General features: G+C 52.3%; 1 protein-coding gene across 1 annotated transcript; it reads left to right on the top strand.

The window, feature by feature from the left end:
* Positions 1-348: 348 nt before the first annotated feature.
* HPSE (heparanase) lies at positions 349-16216 on the top strand (the record flags this gene model as incomplete). The annotated part of the gene is made up of 12 exons (XM_084267035.1): positions 349-524; positions 2457-2602; positions 5096-5221; positions 6086-6259; positions 7112-7283; positions 8306-8353; positions 10487-10580; positions 11197-11303; positions 11904-12018; positions 13610-13728; positions 14478-14624; positions 16057-16216. The coding sequence occupies 12 exons, from the start codon at positions 349-351 to the stop codon at positions 16214-16216; spliced, it is 1584 nt and encodes a 527-aa protein (XP_084123161.1).
* Between the last annotated feature and the right edge of the window lie 1711 nt (positions 16217-17927).

Genomic DNA, 17927 nt, shown 5'->3' with positions numbered 1-17927 from the left:
GAAGGGAGGGGTGAGGGGACGCGAGTTAGATTTGGGGTTGTCCCTCATTACGCTGCTGCGTTTGATTGCGTAATAAATGAGATGCTGAGCCCGGTTTGCCCCACCGGTAATTGCTGCCCCATCCCTACCGCCTTTATCGCGACCCTCTCGTTATCTCTCTTCCCCCTGCCCAGCTGAAGAAGGGACAGACAGACAGACAGAGGGGCTGCGGGGAGGGCGCGGGCCCCCACCAAGGTTCAAACCCCACCGGAGGGTACAGCCCATCCCCGCCCCGTCCTTCCCTAACCCTCCCCCGGGCCGGGCCCGCCCTCCGCGGGGTGGGCGGTGCGGCGGGGCCGGGCGCGGAGGATGCTGCTGCTGCCGCCGCTGCTGCTGCCGCTGCTGCTGCTGGCGGGGGGGCGGCGGGCGGCCGTGCTGCGGCTGGGGCTGAGGGGCAGCCCCCGCGCCGAGGTGAGCCCGGCCTTCCTCTCCCTCACCCTGGACGCCAGCCTGGCCCGCGACCCGCGATATGTCGCCTTGCTCAGGTGAGCCGCCTCCCTGCCCAAAAGGGGAGGGGGGGAAAGGGACCCGGAGGGGAGGGAGAGGGGCAACGGCATCCCGGGCATCCCGGAGGGGTGAGGGAAAGGCGCTGCTGCCCGGCGTGCTGCGGTGGGGAGGGAGCCGGGGGGGCTGGGGAGACCCCATCCTTGGGGATGGAGCGGGGAGACCCCGTCCCCGGAGCTGGAGGGAGAGGCGGGGACCGGGGAGACCCCGTCCCCGGAGCTGGAGGGGGGCGAACCGGGGAGAGACCCCGTCCCCGACGGTGTGGAGAGGGGGGGACCGGGGAGAGCCCCCCCATTCCCGGAGCTGGGGGAGAAGGGGAGGGGAGAGACCGCGTCCCTAAAAGCCAGGGCCAGGGGATAGAGCTGGATCCCCTCTGCTTCGGGATTTCACCCTCCCGGGGCACAGAGGGTTGTACCCATGGAAGGAGCGGCAGGGCCGGGGGAGGGAGGGCAGGGGTATCTCGGTGGAAGCATCGTGGGTTTGGGGGGACTTGGGCGAGTGGCTGCTCTGCAAGCAGGAAAGGAGACAAAACCCCAAAGGAAACTGCCGGGCAGGGGGGTTACGGGGCTGGGGGCTGCTGGCCCTGCTGCTCCCTGAGATACCAACCACCCAGTCCTGGGGCAGCTTTCACAGAATCCCAGACTCCTGGGCGTTGGAAGGGCCCTCCAGAGCCCATGGGGTCCAGCCCCCTGCCAAAGCAGGGTCCCTAGGACAGGTCACACAGGTCGGTGTCCAGACGGGGCTGGAATCTCTCCAGAGAAGGAGACTCCACACCCCCTGGGCAGCCTGTCCCAGGACTCTGCTTTTCAGACCTTTGCCACGGTGCTGCCGGCACCGAGTCGAATAAATCCTGAGGAAGGGCTGCTGGGATCACAGCTGGATCCAGAGATCCTGGGAATGAAGCCTTTTTTCCCTCGTGTGTAGCACTGAGCCACTCTGAACCATGGTGCTCCACACCTGGTCCTTTGGTTCTGACTGACTTCTTTCCTCCTCTTCCCAGCTTTTGCTCTGGTTTTTGTGCTCTATTCTCTTAGAGTGTACCTTTGGGTTTTTTTGGAAGCTACCTTAATTCTTTCCTTTTCACCTGTCTGATCTGATTTTTCAGCCCAACAGTGTTTCTCCAGCCCTGACTTCCCTCTTCCTCCCACTTCTAGTGAGGGAGCACTGGGACAGGCTGCCCAGGGGGTGTGGAGTCTCCTTCTCTGGAGAGATTCCAGCCCCGTCTGGACACCGACCTGTGTGACCTGTCCTAGGGACCCTGCTTTGGCAGGGGCTTGGACCCCATGGGCTCTGGAGGTCCCTTCCACCCCCTACAGCTCAGTGATTCCATCTTCCTCACAAAGGCAGGAGAAAGGTGACACCAGTTTTACTGGGATAGTGCTCAGCTTTCTGACCTACAGCCTCAAACACACTTCTTGGGGTGCAGTTTGGGGCTGGCCCCATCACCACAAGGAGCAGGAAACACTTGGTGGCCTCTAATCTCCTGCATGTCACCACCAAGCAGATAGTGCCTGTGCAACCAGCATCCTCCAGTGCCTGATGCTCCCCCCAGTGAAGGGCGGGTGTCAGCACCACACATCCTGTGCTGAAGTCGCAGAGGCAGAGCTTATCATAGACTGGTCTGGGTGGGAAGGGACCCCAAGGAGCACAGAGCTCCACCCCCCTGCCACAGGCAGGGCCACCAACCTCCAGGCCTGGAGCTACACAAGGTTGCCCAGGGCCCCATCCAACCTGGCCTCGAACACCCCCAGGGATGGGGCACTCATCACCTCCCTGCTTATGTTAGTGTGTAAATGTAGCCCCAGGTCACCTTCTGCAGCACGTCCCTCTGAGCCCTTCCCATGTTTAACCTCTACACCAAAGCCACAGCCAGCATGAATATAGGGTGTCTCCTTTTCTTGTCCCTTCTGCAGCAATCCCAAACTGCGTGCCCTGGCCACGGCCCTGTCCCCAGGCTTCCTGAGGTTTGGTGGCACCGACACGGATTTTCTCATCTTTGATCCCAACAAGGATTCAACTGCAGAAGAAAAAATCCTCTGGGAACTTCAGGCCCAGCAAGGTAAAATGGGCATCCCTGTGTTAGACTTGAAACTCCTGGGTTTAGGAGGTGGCTTTGGTGCTGTCTGGGGATGCCTCAAGGTCAGGATAGCAGTGCTGGGGGTTCTCCATGGGATCAGCATTGTTCTCCTCCATGGAGAAGAGATCTGTGGGCCTTCAGCCCAGCTTGTGGGAGATGTTCCAGCCATGAGAAGCAGGGAGAGGCACAGGTAACCTTGTGTCCACCTGGCAGCTGTGGATGCCACCCTGTGCTCCCTGCAGCAGCCTTGGGAACTAACTCTCCTCCCACCTGGAGGCAGCCAAGGTCAGCTCCAAAGTCGTGGCTTATCTATGAAAACATAGTTAATGTATGGAAGAAACAATCAGACAAGAACAGAGAGCATCTCTTCTCTCTACCTTGTCCAGAACCAGAGCTAGGCTGAGGGTACAACTTTGCCCCCCTCTCCATTTGACAGAGCAAGTGCAAGCCCACCAGACCCTGCCAGAGCTTGGTCCTGGTGTGTGAGGTTTCCCCACTGCATTGAAGTCTTTCCCTGGCAGAGTTGTGGGGCTGTGGCACAGGCTGCCCAGGGAGGGGGCTGAGTCCCCACCCCTGGGTGTGTTTAACAGATGGGGAGATGAGGTGTCGGGTGCCCCATCCTTGGGGATGCTGAAGACCAGGTTGGATAGGGCCCTGGGCAACCTTGTGTAGCTCCAGGCCTGGAGGTTGGTGGCCCTGCCTGTGGCAGGGGGTTGGAGCTCTGTGCTCCTTGGGGTTCCTTCCAACCCAGACCAGTCTGTGATTCTGTGATTCTATGAGGTGCTCAGGGATATGGTTTAGCCCAGGACAGGAACAGTTGGACTTGATCTTAAAGGTCTTTTCCAACCTTGAGATGGATTCTGTGAAGTCCATTCCCTCTTCATACTTAGCACAAACCCTTCTAGAGGCGGATCAGGTTGAAGTATTCCCACGTATCCCTGTGGCAGGGAGCACAAGAGCGCAGCCGTACGTCGCCGGCCATCCTTGGGTTTGAAGCTGAGCACTACGTCACCCCCTTTGCCGAGCGACCGCCTCCTCTCTGGGTCATCATGACTCCAGCCTCGGCCTTCCTCTCTGGTCATGCCTTGTTCCTTGTTGCCACGCCGAGAAAAACCCCAAACCCATGAGTTCTCAAGGATAAAATAAGTCTCCCGATTCCTGCTGGCGTTGCTGCAGGAAGCACCACCCCATATCTCCCCGAAGCGCGGCCCCTGCCGCCGTGACCCCTGCCGCCGTGACCCCTGCCGCCATGCTGCGCACCGGGGGGGCTCAGCTGCTCGCCGGGCACCGCAGGCCGCGCTTCGGCAGCTGGCTGGAACCGGGCTTTCCGGAGGGTGCTCCAGCTAAAATAGTGAATGGCAGAGGGACCGCGGTGCTAGCGGGCTGCAGGAGCGCAGCTCCATCATCCCACCCCCGTCCTCCATCCCTCTCACCTTAAATGGAGTTTTATGATGTATGTTTCCCCATATAGATATCTATAAATATCTCATTTATAGATAGATAGTCATAAATATATGCATAAATAGTGAATATAGAAAAATATTAATTTATACATTTACAAATGTCTAATTTATAAAGTTAAAGGTAACATAATTTATAATATATCTATAATTGAAGTATTTCTAAGCACCTTATGATATATTATTCATATAATATATAATATATTTTCTATATTATATCAGTATATATTATATGCATTATTCATATAATATATTACAATGTACTTATATATAATATAAAATATATTTATAAATACATTATAATATATTTATATATTAATAAATATAATATTTACAAAAATAGATGCTTATTAATATATTGTTAAAGTGAATATAATTGATAATATATTTATAAATACCTGGTAAATATGTTACAAATTATATCAGGTATTTATAAATATATTATCAATTATATTTGTTTTAATTATACAGTAAATATATATTAATATATACATCAATTATAGTTATAATAATTTATAAGCATATTGATATATAATAAATAGGTGTTTATAGATACTAGATTAGATTTGTAAATGTTAGGGTTTTATTAGATTTATAGATATTTATAAACATGTATTCACAAATACCTATTTTTATATCTATATTTATAGAGATATATATAAATATCTAGATACAGTATTTATGTCCAGTAATAATATAAAAATATATATTGAGAAGATGTATAAATATTGGTATAAAATATTTATATCTAAATATCTGTATTTATAAATGTCTATATTAGATTTTTAAATTTACATTCGATTTCTTTAGCTTTATAAATGTCCAATACTTGATGTTTGTAGATCTCTAACAGCTGTTTCAGTGCCGAGCCCTGTGTAGGGGTGATGCTGAGAGAGGGAGGGGTGCTCAGCCGGGCTCAGCTGTGCTCCCTCCTGAGGGATGCAGCCCTCTGCCTGCTGGTCCCTGGCCCTGACATGAGGGGCTTCATGGCTCTCAACCTTCTTCTGCCCTCCAGAGGCTTGTGGCTCCGAGCCTGCGTTTGCTGCTGTGGAGAAGGTTCTGCTGGCCCAGTGGCCCAGCCAGGAGAAGCTGATTCTTGCGGAGCATCACCGGAAAAAGCACAGGAACACCACCATTACAAGTAAGACCTCTCTTTTCTGCCAGGGCTTATGACCAACTCTCTGCCCTGTGGTAAAAGTCGGCTGGTTTGGAGCTGAAACCACTGGAAATTGGGGTTTTCCTAAGTGGGTGTAATGTTTCTAAGAGATACCTGTTCCTGTTGTCTGAGACACCTTGTATTTACTGGCATTGAGCTGCTGCAGGGGTCAGGAGGATCTCAGCACCTCACAGGATGGTGCAGCACCATCCAGCTCTGGAGCCCTCAGCACAGGGAGGGCATGGAGCTCTTGGAAGGGGGCCAGAGGAGGTCATGAGGATGGTCTGAAGGGCTGGAGCACCTCTCCTATGAAGCCAGGCTGAGAGAGTTGGGCTTGTCGAGCCTGGAGAAGAGAAGGCTCGAGAGAGACCTCTGAGCCCCTTCCAGTCCCTGAAGAGACCTACAGGAAAGCTGGGAAGGACTGTTTGTAAGGGTATGGAGCGATAGGATGAGGGGCAATGGTTTAAGCTAGGTCAGGGCAGGGTTAGATGAGACCTGAGGAAGAAGTTCTTCACTCTGAGGGTGGTGAGACACTGGCACAGGTTGCCCAGAGAGGTGATGGAGACATTCAAGGTCAGGCTTGATGGGGCTCTGAGAAACCTGCTCTACTGAAGATGCCCCTGCTCACTGCAGGTGTGGGACTAGATGGGCTTTGAAGATCTCTCCCAGCTGAACACATCCTATGGTGTGTAGTAAGTTCTGGGCTCTTTTTTTTCCACCTGGGAGGATTTGGCACATCATCAGCACCTGGCTAAATAAACACAGGCAGTAAAGATTGTCGCTTGGCTGGAGCTCAACCAGCTGTAACCGTGAGATAAACATTCCTTCCCCCTTTTCTCCTCCATGCAGGAAACACTCTGGATATTCTCTACAGCTTTGCAAACTGCTCAGGGTTTCACCTGATCTTTGGGCTCAACGCCTTGCTGCGGAAAGGTGGCTTGCAGTGGGACAGCCTGAACGCCCGGGAGCTGCTGGGGTACTGCGCGTCGCGGAGGTACAACATCTCCTGGGAGCTGGGGAATGGTAAGGGCAAGAGCTGCTTGTAGGCCAGGCCAGCAGTCACCTGGAAAGGTGCTGCTGTGGGCTACAGGATGGTGGGTTTGGATCTTTGGGATGATGGTCTGTAAATGCAAGGTGGTGTTCTACTGGGAAATGTTAAGGTCTCAAATATAGGCTGAAAGAACTGGGGCTGTTCAGCCTGGAGAGAAGCAGCCTGAGAGGGGATCTGATCAATGGGTATCAACAGCTGAAGGGTGGAACACAGGGGACATGGGCAGCCTCTTCTCAGTGTCTGTGGGGACAGGACACGGGCCGATGGCCTCAAGTTGGAGCCCGGGAAGTTCCGCCCCAATGTGGGGAAGAACTTCTTCCCAGTGAGGGTGAGGGAGCCCTGGGACAGGCTGCCCAGGGGGTGTGGAGTCTCCTTCTCTGGAGAGATTCCAGCCCCGTCTGGATGCCGACCTGTGTGACCTGTCCTAGGGACCCTGCGCTGGCAGGGGGTTGGACCTGATGGGCTCTGGAGGTCCCTTCCAACCCCTGTGAGTCTGTGATTAAGGTCCCTTCCTCAAGTGGGGGATTTCACAGAAGGTCTGATGAACGAGCAAATGGAGATGATTTTGCTGCTCCTCCCAAGGCTGTGGGATGAGGTGAACGATGCTCTGTGAGTATGTCGCCTACGGGGATTGGCTCAGCCAGACTGCTGGAGAGCAGCACGCTGCATCACCCAGGCTTTTGTTTTCATGCCTAAATATCTCTCCTGTACCACACCAGCTCGTGAGAAGCCGCAGAGCCTTGGTACTCCCCGTGTGGAACCAGCTGCTCTATCTTGTGCCCCAAAACCATAGTAAAGTGCTGACGTCCCTGTGTCCTCTCCAGAGCCCAACAGCTTCAGGAAAAAATCTGGCATCTACATCGATGGATTCCAGTTGGGACAAGATTTTATTCACCTACGGCAGCTGCTGAGTAACTCCACCTTCTACCGGCACGCGAAGCTCTACGGGCCTGACACCGGGCAGCCCCGAAAGCACACGCAGAGACTGCTGAGAAGGTAGGGCTGTGGGGCTGGGGCAGCGTGTCCCGGGCTGGGGCAGTGTGTCCCGGGCTGGGGGCGTGTGGGTAGCAGTGGCTCCTCTGCACCCAGGTGCAGGGGGCACGAGGAGGCACGGGGGCAGGGTTTTAAGGATCTTCTGCTTTAAATCAATAGTAGGGGTGTATGAACGGGCACACACCTGGGCTGACAGAGAACAACTTTCCTGTGTTTTTCCTTAAATGAGAGATGTGGCCATTTCATTTTTCTCTTTGATGGGTGATGCCAGAAATCCTACACACGTGAGCTGAAGGGAGGCTTCAACACTCAGCTAGTTGAAACTTTCATACAATCCCAGACTGGTCTGGGTTGGAAGGGACCCCAAGGAGCACAGAGCTCTAACCCCCTGCCACAGGCAGGGACACCAACCTCCAGGCCTGGAGCTACACAAGGTTGCCCAGGGCCCCATCCAACCTGGCCTTGAACACCCCCAGGGATGGGGCATTCACAACTTCTCTAGGCAGCCCCTTCCAGCCCCTCACCACTCTCTCTGCAAAGAACTTCCCCCTCAGATCTCATCTAACCCTTCCCCCCCTCAGCTTCACTCCATCCCCCTTGTCCTGCCAGTCTCTGCCCTTGAACAAGCTGATTCCCCTCCTGTCTCTCTGCTCCCTTCAGGGACGGGAAGGCTGCAATGAGGTCCCCCCACAGCCTTCTCTTCTCCAGGCTGAACCAGCCCAGCTCCCTCAGCCTCTCTCCATAGGGGAGCTGCTCCAGCCCTCTGCCTCTTTTCAGTTGAGCGCTGGCTTTGGCGCTGTGTTGACAAGGGGTTTCCACCTTAGAAGCGTCAAGTCATCCTCCTGGTTGCCCAAAGCCCCTTTAAAAGCCACTGCAAGCGTGGCTCCAAAGCCCTTCACCATCACTACTGCTTAGCTGGGAAGGGGGAAGGGGGGAGGAGGAGAGGAGGCCGTTTTCCTTGTGGGGAGGTTCGTGACCTAACACTGGTACCCTCTAACCCCACACTGCATCCCCTCTGGTTGCAGCTTCCTGAAATCGGGAGGGAAGGTCATCGACTCTGTCACATGGCACCAGTAAGTAGCGCTTGGGGACTGTCTCCTGTTGCCTGTTTTCTTTACAAAACACCAATTTTCAAAGCTCAGCAGGAAGGAGGGGGGCAAACCCCTGCTTTTTAGCAGCCTCTTGGGTGCCTCCCCACAGACTCCTCAGCTCAGAGCAAGAGATGAGGGAGTGCAAGAGTTGTGGGGGAGGACAAGAGATGAGTTGGGGAAGTGAGTTATGGAGAACGTCTCCAAAGAGGTGATGGTGCAGAGACCCAAAAATCAGCAGGGAGGGGTTGTAACATAGGCAGCACTGTGGGGAACGAGATGTGGGACAAGGCAGTTGGTGGCTTTGCTTGCTAAATGTGTGCCCTGAGAAAAACAGAAGTAGGATGTGAAGAAGAAGACGTCACAGCAGCTTTGCTTCTCAGAAGAGCACGTGGGGGTAGGTCACAGCTTTCCCCTGCAAGGACAGTTTCTGCAGAGGTGGAGTCAGTTTTTGCACATGCCATGTCTTCAACCACGCACCAAAAGCAACTGGGAGCAGCACCCCCCGTTGCTCCAAAGCCCCAAGATGTCCTATAAAAGGTAGCTCAGGTTTACTGAGCTGAGGTGCCTCTGCATTTCTGCAGGAGCAGAAGGTTTTTAACATAAGGTTTTAAGCAACCCGTGGGTAGGTGGGCTTTGAAATGAAGTCATACCCCTGATGGTGGTGGTCTCCTTGGCACTGGGAAGTCGGAACCTGCTGGAGTGAAATCTTTGCTCCCTAAAAGCAAAGACAAGGAGTCACTGATGCTCACTTATCTTTATGTCTGTTTAATGTAAATCATAGAATCATAGAATGTCATGGGTTGGAAGGGACCCCAAGGATCACAGAGCTCCAACCCCCCTGCCACAGGCAGGACCACCAACCTCCAGGCCTGGATCTGCAGGTCTGGCTGACCCTTCCCAGCTTCTCCTGCTCCCTTACAGCTGCTTTGCAAGTGAGGTCAGGCTGTGTGGGGGTTACCCACCCTCAGATACCACCAGCTCTGCGCTGTTGTGAGGGGCAGTTGTAAAGCACTCGGGTGGGCAGTGGGGCACCTGGGTGAACTCCACATCTCTGAGAGGGGCTTCCGTGTGAAGGTGTCAGGTGCAGCATGGTGACAGGTAGCAGAAGGGAAAAAGATGCACACACTTGGGCCATAGATGTGTGTACATCTGTGACTGGTCTATGTATTTTATGTATAATATCTATAGATTTTTTATATAGAGAGAGAGACAGAGCTTTTAAGTCTGGTTTGCCCAAAGAAAGGATGCAAAACCGGGATCCTCATGGGTTTTGCATTTCATCGTGCTCTCTCTCAGCCTTACCAGAAGGAGCTGAGGTCTTCCAGCCACAAAAGAAAGCTCACACCCCATCATCCTAAATTAGCAAAGAAAATGATGCATGCCCTTTTAAAGCAGCCATGGGGCAAGAGCTTCCCAGGAAGGGGAGAGGTGACATTCTATGCCTTGCCAGCAGCTTAAAACAGAATCATAGGCTGGTCTGGGTTGGAAGGGACCCCAAGGATCACAGAGCTCCAACTCCCCTGCCGCAGGCAGGGCCACCAACCTCCAGGCCTGGAGCTACACAAGGTTGCCAAGGGCCCCATCCAACCTGGCCTTGAACACCTCCAGGGATGGGGCATCCCCCACCTCTCTGGGCAGCCCCTTCCAGCCCCTCACCACTCTCTCTGCAAAGAACTTCCCCCTAAGATCTATAGATATTATATATAAAATATATATTATATATAAATATATAACATCTAGATATAATAGAGATAATATCTAGATGTAATAGAGATAATATCATATGTTACGTTATATATAATATCTGTATATTATATAATGTATGATATAATCTATAATATGTTATATTGTAATATATTATATCATTATATATTTTGTATCTCTTACTATATAATTATATATGATGTTATAGTAGAATATGAGAATATGTATTTCCTATATTGCCTTACCTATATCTATATACTATATATTATGTAATATCTATAAAGATATATGTGGTTGGAATATATCTATGTAGATTTTATATATGTCTATGCTATGTGTATTATATATAAAATAATATATATCATATTCCTGAGTATTGGCTGCATGATGGGTTTTCCTCCCCATTTCCAGTTACTATGTGAATGGACGAAGTGCAACGAGGGAGGATTTCTTAAGCCCTCAAGTGCTGGACACCTTTGCCACAGCTGTAGATGAAGTCCTGGAGGTACCTTGTCCCTTTCAATCCTTTCCATGTTCAGTTTCCAGGGGGTTAGCAGAGAATCTGGAATCAGGTATGGTACGGTTTCTCACCAGCAGTGAACAGGGATCCTTAAAGCTTCAGTGCTGCTGTCATTGTAATTTTAAAGAAAAATTAACAATACTACTAATAAATCAGCCCTGATAGTTTAGTTTGCCATGCAGCAAACGTGGTCCCAGATCCATCAAAAGCTGCAATGTCCTCATTTATCAACATGATCATTACTCAGGGGTGTAATTTATGGTCATCCCCCCTCCCAATTCCTTTGGATTTTGAGATTCCTGAGAACCCTGTAACACAGAGTCCACTACAACACAGCACGAGAAGATTTCTAGGACCTGGTTTTGGTGGTTTGTCTTTTAGAACCACATGTGTAGACATGGTATCTTTGGGGTTTTTTTGAGAGAAGTAAATCTCCTTCCAGTCCTTTTGATCATAACTTTTGTGACATCCCACCTCAGTTGGCGTTATCCTTTACCTTGTGCACAGGCATTTGGCTAAAGCCCAAAACTCTGATTGCCCACTATTCTAGTAGCCCAAAAACCTAAGTGTTGTCTCTTTCTCTTCTTCCCTACCCCACCAGATTGTTGGTGGGACTGTGCCTGGCAAGAAAGTCTGGCTAGGAGAGACAAGCTCTGCCTATGGTGGAGGAGCTCCCAGGCTGTCCAACACCTACGTCGCTGGCTTTATGTGAGTACTGCATCATAGATGGGGGGGAATGACACGTTTTACCAACTGAAGGAGGTCACACATACATACCCCATGGGAGGAAGGTTTCCAGAAAGTGGCATTCCTGCCCTCAAAATCTGCAATGCAAACTTCATCCTGTTGTGAGGATGGAAAGCCAATCACAAGATGGTGCTCTTTCCTGATTGCATCCTTCAAACACCAATGACATAACTTCCCAAAGGGAGATTTAGTCACAAAAATAATCTTCTCCAGAAACCTCTCCAGTCATAGCATTTTGTTTCAACAAAAGAATTCGGGCTCTTTGGACCCTTGGCCTGGTCAGGACCATCCACTGCTGCTCCTGGATTCCATCACTTGCACACAATGGAGTGGAGCAGCTGCTCCCACCAACTTGGACCTCCAGAGGTGGTCTGAAAGTATTTTTTGATATAGTTAATGTGAGACTTGAATTGCAATCAGCTGTGTGATACTAAGTCAGCCAGCATCATGCCCTAATTCTTGCTTTCCTACTTCCCAAGCTGGTTGGAGAAGGGCAACGGTGTAGAGCTGAGGTCAGTGATTTCACCTGCAGGTCGTTTGAGTCAGTCATTGTTTTGGCAGGTGGCTGGACAAACTCGGGCTTTCAGCCAGGCACGGGATGGACGTGGTGATGAGACAGGTTTTCTTCGGGGCGGGGACCTACCACCTGGTGGATGCCAACTTTGAGCCCTTGCCGGTACGTACGCAGCCCCGCTGCCGGCCTCGGGGCGCTGTGTGGGCCACGCTGGGTGTGGAGACACGGGTCAGCTATTTTCACACCACAGGAGAGCAGCAGCTGGTGTAGGACAGTCACAGGTACCCCCACACCTGAAGCTGGCCCGTGTTTTGTTGTATGTTGGTGTATCACACATATATAAAGATACTTACTACCAGCTGCAGGGATGCAGCTGGTCTTCACCACAGCAGGGACTGATGTCAGGGACGCAGTGTTCTGACTGGTGTGCAGACACTTCTGGAGTTCAAAAGGCTTTTTTGGGTGGACCCTTCTGGTTCGAACACTCCCCAGCTGGGTGATGAGGAGCTTTTAAACACAAGAGATATGAGCTGCTATAATAAATTATAGCCCAAGTGAAAACTAAGCCAACATGAAATACACTGCTGAGAAGGACCTGGGGGTTCTGGTGGACAAGAAACTTCCCATGAGCCAGCAGTGTGCTCTTGCAGCTTGGAAGGGTGATGGGATCCTGGGCTCCATCAGCAGAGGGGTGGCAGCAGGGACAGGGAGGGGGTTGGAGCTCTGTGCTCCTTGGGGTCCCTTCCAACCCAGACCAGTCTAGGATTCTATGATGTGCCTTGCTCCTCACCTACAGGCAGTGTGTATGCTAATTTAAGCTAATGATGCTTTAGAGGCAGGGAAACCCCAACCCAGGTCCATCAGTTTTAGTTAGTGTGGAAATGAAGCAGCACAGCGGGGTCAGAAGGCCTCACCTCCTCACAGTGGGGATGAGCACGTAGGCTGATAGGAAAAGTCACTTCTCTGGGCTTGTGGTGAGTCAGAAGAGAAACACAGCCGTTTTTCTGCTAGAAAAACCACATAGACAAGCAGACATGAACTGGGAGAAGCTCTCTGCAACCTACCAGCTGGAGGAAATCCTCCCCTGGAGCTACGCCCGAAGAAGGGATACTGCGAAACGCAGCTCGTGTCCCAAAACACATCAGCACGGCCCACACGCTCGCTTTGGGAGGGTCACAGATCTCCTAGAGGAAAAGTAGTGGTCAAGATGCAAGGAAAAGCAGATCTGGAAAAAAATGAGTCGGAGCTGGGCTTCACCCCGATCCTGGGTGTTGTTCTGAGGTGTTGGAGGGTTTAGTCCTGACTGGTGGTGAGAAATGAATCCTGAGCCCAGTTCAAAAGCATGATGTTAGTTAGGGAAAGGCATGAAAGTTGCTGGGGCTCTTTTTTTTTCTGGGCAGCTGTGGCTTGGGCAGAGGTTTTCCCATGGGAAGAGCAGCTCAGCCCTCATGGGTTCAGGCCAGAGGAGCTCGGTACCCTGCAGAAGGGTGTTTCCAAAATGCCACCAGTCTCCCCATGGCAGGAAGAAGTCCGAGTGAAGGAGAAGATGACTTCAGGGTGCCTTGTCAACATGCTGCTCTGCACCCTGGAGACAGGGTTTCTCTGGTGCTGGGCTGTTGGTGGGAATGTAAACAGATACTGTGGAAAAATTGGGGTGGGGGAAGGGGGAACCCTGAAGTTCCCCTCAAAATGAATGTTACACTAATTACCACACGGAGTGGCTGGCATGTACATGTGCTTTTGTGCCTCCCAGGACTACTGGCTCTCGCTGCTCTACAAGAAGCTGGTGGGTACCAAGGTGCTGCAGGTCAGCCTGGAAGGAGCCGACAAGAGGAAGCTCCGTGTCTACCTCCACTGCACGAACACCCACCAGTAAGTCTTCCAAAAAAAAGGCTGAAATACCCCTGAAACCGAGCCCATGGCCACCCCCAGGCCAGCAAAACCAATTTGGGACAACACAAAGACGTGTGTTTGCCTGGGTGGCTGAGAAGGCCAATGGGATCCTGGGGGGCATCAAAAGGAGCGTGGGGAGCAGGTCAAAGGAGGGGATCCTCCCCCTCTGCTCTGCCCTGGTCAGGCCCCACTTGGAGTGTTGTGTCCAGTGCTGGGCTCCCTGGGATGCCCTGGTCAGGCCTCACCTGGAGAGAGTCCAGCGGAGGCTGCGAAGGGGATGAAGGGCCTGGAGCATCTCCCCTGTGAGGAAAGGCTGAGTGAGCTGGGGCTGTTCAGCCTGGAGAGAAGCAGCCTGAGAGGGGATCTGATCAATGGGGATCAATAGCTGAAGGGTGGGACACAGGGGGACATGGGCAGCCTCTTCTCAGGGTCTGTGGGGACAGGACAAGGGCCGATGGCCTCAAGTTGGAGCAGGGGAAGTTCCACCCCAATGTGGGGAAGAACTTCTTCCCGGTGAGGGTGAGGGAGCCCTGGGACAGGCTGCCCAGGGGGTGTGGAGTCTCCTCTGGAGAGATTCCAGCCCTGACCTGTCCTAGGGACCCTGCTTTGGCAGGGGCTTGGAGCCCATGGGCTCTGGAGGGCCCTTCCAACCCCTATGAATCTGTGATTCTGTTACTTCTCCAAAACCTCTTTCTCTCCTGATCCCATCATCTTCTCTTGCCTTGCAGCCCAAAGTACAGGGAAGGGGACGTGACACTGTTTGCCTTAAACCTCTACAATGTTACTCAGCATTTGCAGCTACCAAATTACTTATCCAGCAAGCACGTGGATCAGTACCTCTTGCTGCCTCATGGCAAAGAGAATATACTTTCCAGGTAAGCATCCAATTCCTCCCAACTGCAGAAAGATGGTGAGTTATATGCTCTCTAAAACCCCCCCTTGTTCAACTGGCGAGGTTGTAGTGGGGAGGAGGCTCCCATTCCATGGTCTGGGTTGCCTTTTCTAAGGTCTCACTTCTGTTATATCAGTTCTCCTAAAATCAGGCCACTGAACGCTCGTTAAGGTACAAGGATGCTTGTTTGGTGTTAAGAAGCTTTTCCCTAGCAGGCTTCAGGGCTCTGGAACAGCTGCTAAAGTCCTTTCTGTTTTGCATCAGCACGGTTATACTGGTTGCCCGAGTGCTGGCTCCTGCTTTACAGTAAGGGTTCTGGCTTTGTAAGGTTTCTCCCAGACATATATAAAGCCTGGGAGAAGAGCTCCTGCAGAGCAGCCCCACTGAGAAGGACCTGGGGGTTCTGGTGGACAAGAAACTTCCCATGAGCCAGCAGTGGCTCTTGCAGCTGGGAAGGGCGATGGGATCCTGGGCTCCATCAGCAGAGGGGTGGCAGCAGGGACAAGGAGGGGATTGTCCCTCTCTGCTCTGCCCTGTGAGGCCCCAGCTGGAGTCCTGTGTCCAGAGCTGGGGTCCCCAGTGCAAGAGAGATGTGGGGCTGTTGGAGAGGGGTCAGAGGAGCCACGGAGATGCTCAGAGGGCTGGAACAGCTCACCTATGGAGAGAGGCTGAGGGAGCTGGGCTGGTTCAGCCTGGAGAAGAGAAGGCTGTGGGGGGACCTCATTGCAGCCTTCCCGTCCCTGAAGGGAGCAGAGAAACAGGAGGGGAATCAGCTTGTTCAAGGGCAGAGACTGGCAGGACAAGGGGGATGGAGTGAAGCTGAAGGAGGGAGGGTTAGATAAGATATTAGGGGAATTTCTTTGCAGAGAGAGTGGTGAGGGGCTGGAAGGGGCTGCCCAGAGAGGTGGGGGATGCCCTGTCCCTGGGGGTGTTCAAGGCCAGGTTGAAAGGGGCCCTGAGAACCCCTTGTGTAGCTCCAGGCCTGGAGGTTGGTGTCCCTGCCTGTGACAGGGGATTGGAGCTCTGTGACCCTTGGGGTCCCTTCCAACCCAGACCAGTCTGGGATTCTATGATTCTGTTGTTACTGCTGGTGCATTGGCATGGGAAGGATCTGCTCTGTGGGCATAGAAGGTATCTTAATATTTACAGGAGGAAAAAAATGATTTAAATTTGTACTTTTCAAAACATGTTCTGCTGCTTGCCTCACTAGGAGAGCATGAAACATGACACTTGCTTGTGCTACAACTCTAAAGTAGAGTCCATGCAAAAAGAGAGAGCGCACCGCACGTGAACCTTCCAGGGATGTTTAGTTTGGCTTTGGGACGAGCTTATGTTTACACTTGGGTCTGGAGCTGTTTGCACTCAATGGCAAACAGAGCACAGCCACTCAAAACAGTCTCCCTGTCCTTCTCCAGGTCTATTAAGCTGAACGGCCACGTGCTGCGGATGGTGGATGATGAAACCTTGCCAGAGCTGATGGAGAAAACCCTTGGTCCCGGCAGCGTGCTTGGCCTTCCGGCCTTCGCTTATGGCTTTTACGTTATCAAGAATGCCAAAGCTATTGCTTGCATTTAAAGGGTTAGTTCATACACAGGACAAATGTAATGCACTTGGCTAGTAGGGAAGTTTAATCCTAGAAATTTGCCTTTCTTGCCATGAGATTTAATTCTAGCAAGGGATGTAAACATTGCGGCACTGGTACGACCTGTGGGCTGGGTCAGACGTGAGGTCCCACTGGATAACTGGTACGTGGAAGATGCTTGTTAAGCTCCCAGGAGGATTATCGAGGTAGCACAAGCCCAGGCAAGGGCTGGTTTTGCTCTGGGACCGGCCTGGGTCGATGGACTTGAGTGCAGGGCCTGCTTCCGCACCGTGCGTGGAGCTGCGCCCGCTTCTCACGCTGCATTTGGGGTTCTGCCAGGGAGGAACTGCAACCTCCCCTACCACTCTCGCTTCTGCAAGTGCAGTTCCTTCAAAGGTTGGCCTTCAGAAAGGGCCAGCAGGGCTTCATTTTAGCTGTACAGCTGGGATGTCTTTCTGCCTGTGCCGCATGAAGAAGCCCCAGGAGGGGTTGCGGTTGCTGAGGGCCATCTCGGGGTGGACAAACCGAGGTTGGGGTCCCTGGGGCGGGGTGGGGAGAATGCCCTGCCAGGGACCCTGGTCATCCATGGGCTTTGGGGCAGCGTGGCAGGTTTTCTCCAAACCCGAGGAGTTCAGTCACAAGATGGAGCTGTGGCCGCATGCTTTCCGAGGGCGGGTTTTTGAGGCGGGGAATGAGGCCGGGCCTGGAGGGTGGTCTGCTGTCCCCAGGGGAAAGGAGAGGAGCCCACCAGCGCCTGGGCAGACCCTGCACGGTAGGAGCTCATGCTTCCACTCGCCTTCACAACCTCGCAGGCACTTCGGCCAGAGAGGACCTCCCTCCTTGAACCCATCTGCAGGGAAAGCTCCGCTTTATGCTTCCCACCTCTGCCCTCGAGGAACCAGGAGAGTCAAGAGACTGAGCAAACCACCCTCACCTCAACTGTGTGGCCTTAAGAGCGTGGTGGGGACCAACCTGCCCAGCCAGGCTGATATCCCTCCTGCTGGGAAACAGCCAATTCCCCCAGGAATCTGTGTCAGTGATGCCTTTCCTTCCCAGCCGTGCCTTCCCCGTGCAGGTCGGCATGCTCACAGCCGCTTTTCCTCCGGGATGCGGGGTGCAGGGTAGCAGAAAACCTTGGACAATACCCGTGGCCTCCTGCACACACTTCCATCTGCTTTTCTTACTATATAACCTGTGCCACTGTCCAAACCTTATGGTACTGTGAGCGTGGTGAGGGAAAACAATGCCGAGTAGCTGTTCTTTCCCTACCAGCTACATAAGGTTTCATCAGGGTGGGGAGAAGGTGGGGGGGGGGGCTTATTTTTTTAAAGAGACTAAAATAGCCATACTTGTGAAGCTGGGATGAAACATCTCACCATAGGAAGGGTTATGTGGAAGTTCAGCATGTGAGGGAGTGTTTGTGTCCGCAGATGTGTTCGGTGAAGGGGTTATGTTATCAGAGGATAATACAACCCAGAACTGAGAATAAGGCAGGTGAGGTTTGTTTACGTTGTCCAAGCTCAACAAAAGGAGTAAAGAAAACATAAACTGGAGTGGGAAGCCTTACATACGGTTGACGTAAAGTTGGTAATAAACTATTGTTGTCTAAGTAACAGCTAAGATACCAAAGAGATTGTTTGCCTGGTCGCTTCCTTTTTAGAACTCTTCTAACTGTTTGGTTTATTCCAACGCTTTGTGACTTTT

This window comes from Gallinula chloropus (assembly GCF_964237585.1).
Source record: "Gallinula chloropus genome assembly, chromosome: 7".
Taxonomy (NCBI): domain Eukaryota; kingdom Metazoa; phylum Chordata; class Aves; order Gruiformes; family Rallidae; genus Gallinula; species Gallinula chloropus.
Note: the sequence above shows the minus strand (reverse complement) of the source record. Positions and strands in the feature narration are given on the sequence as shown.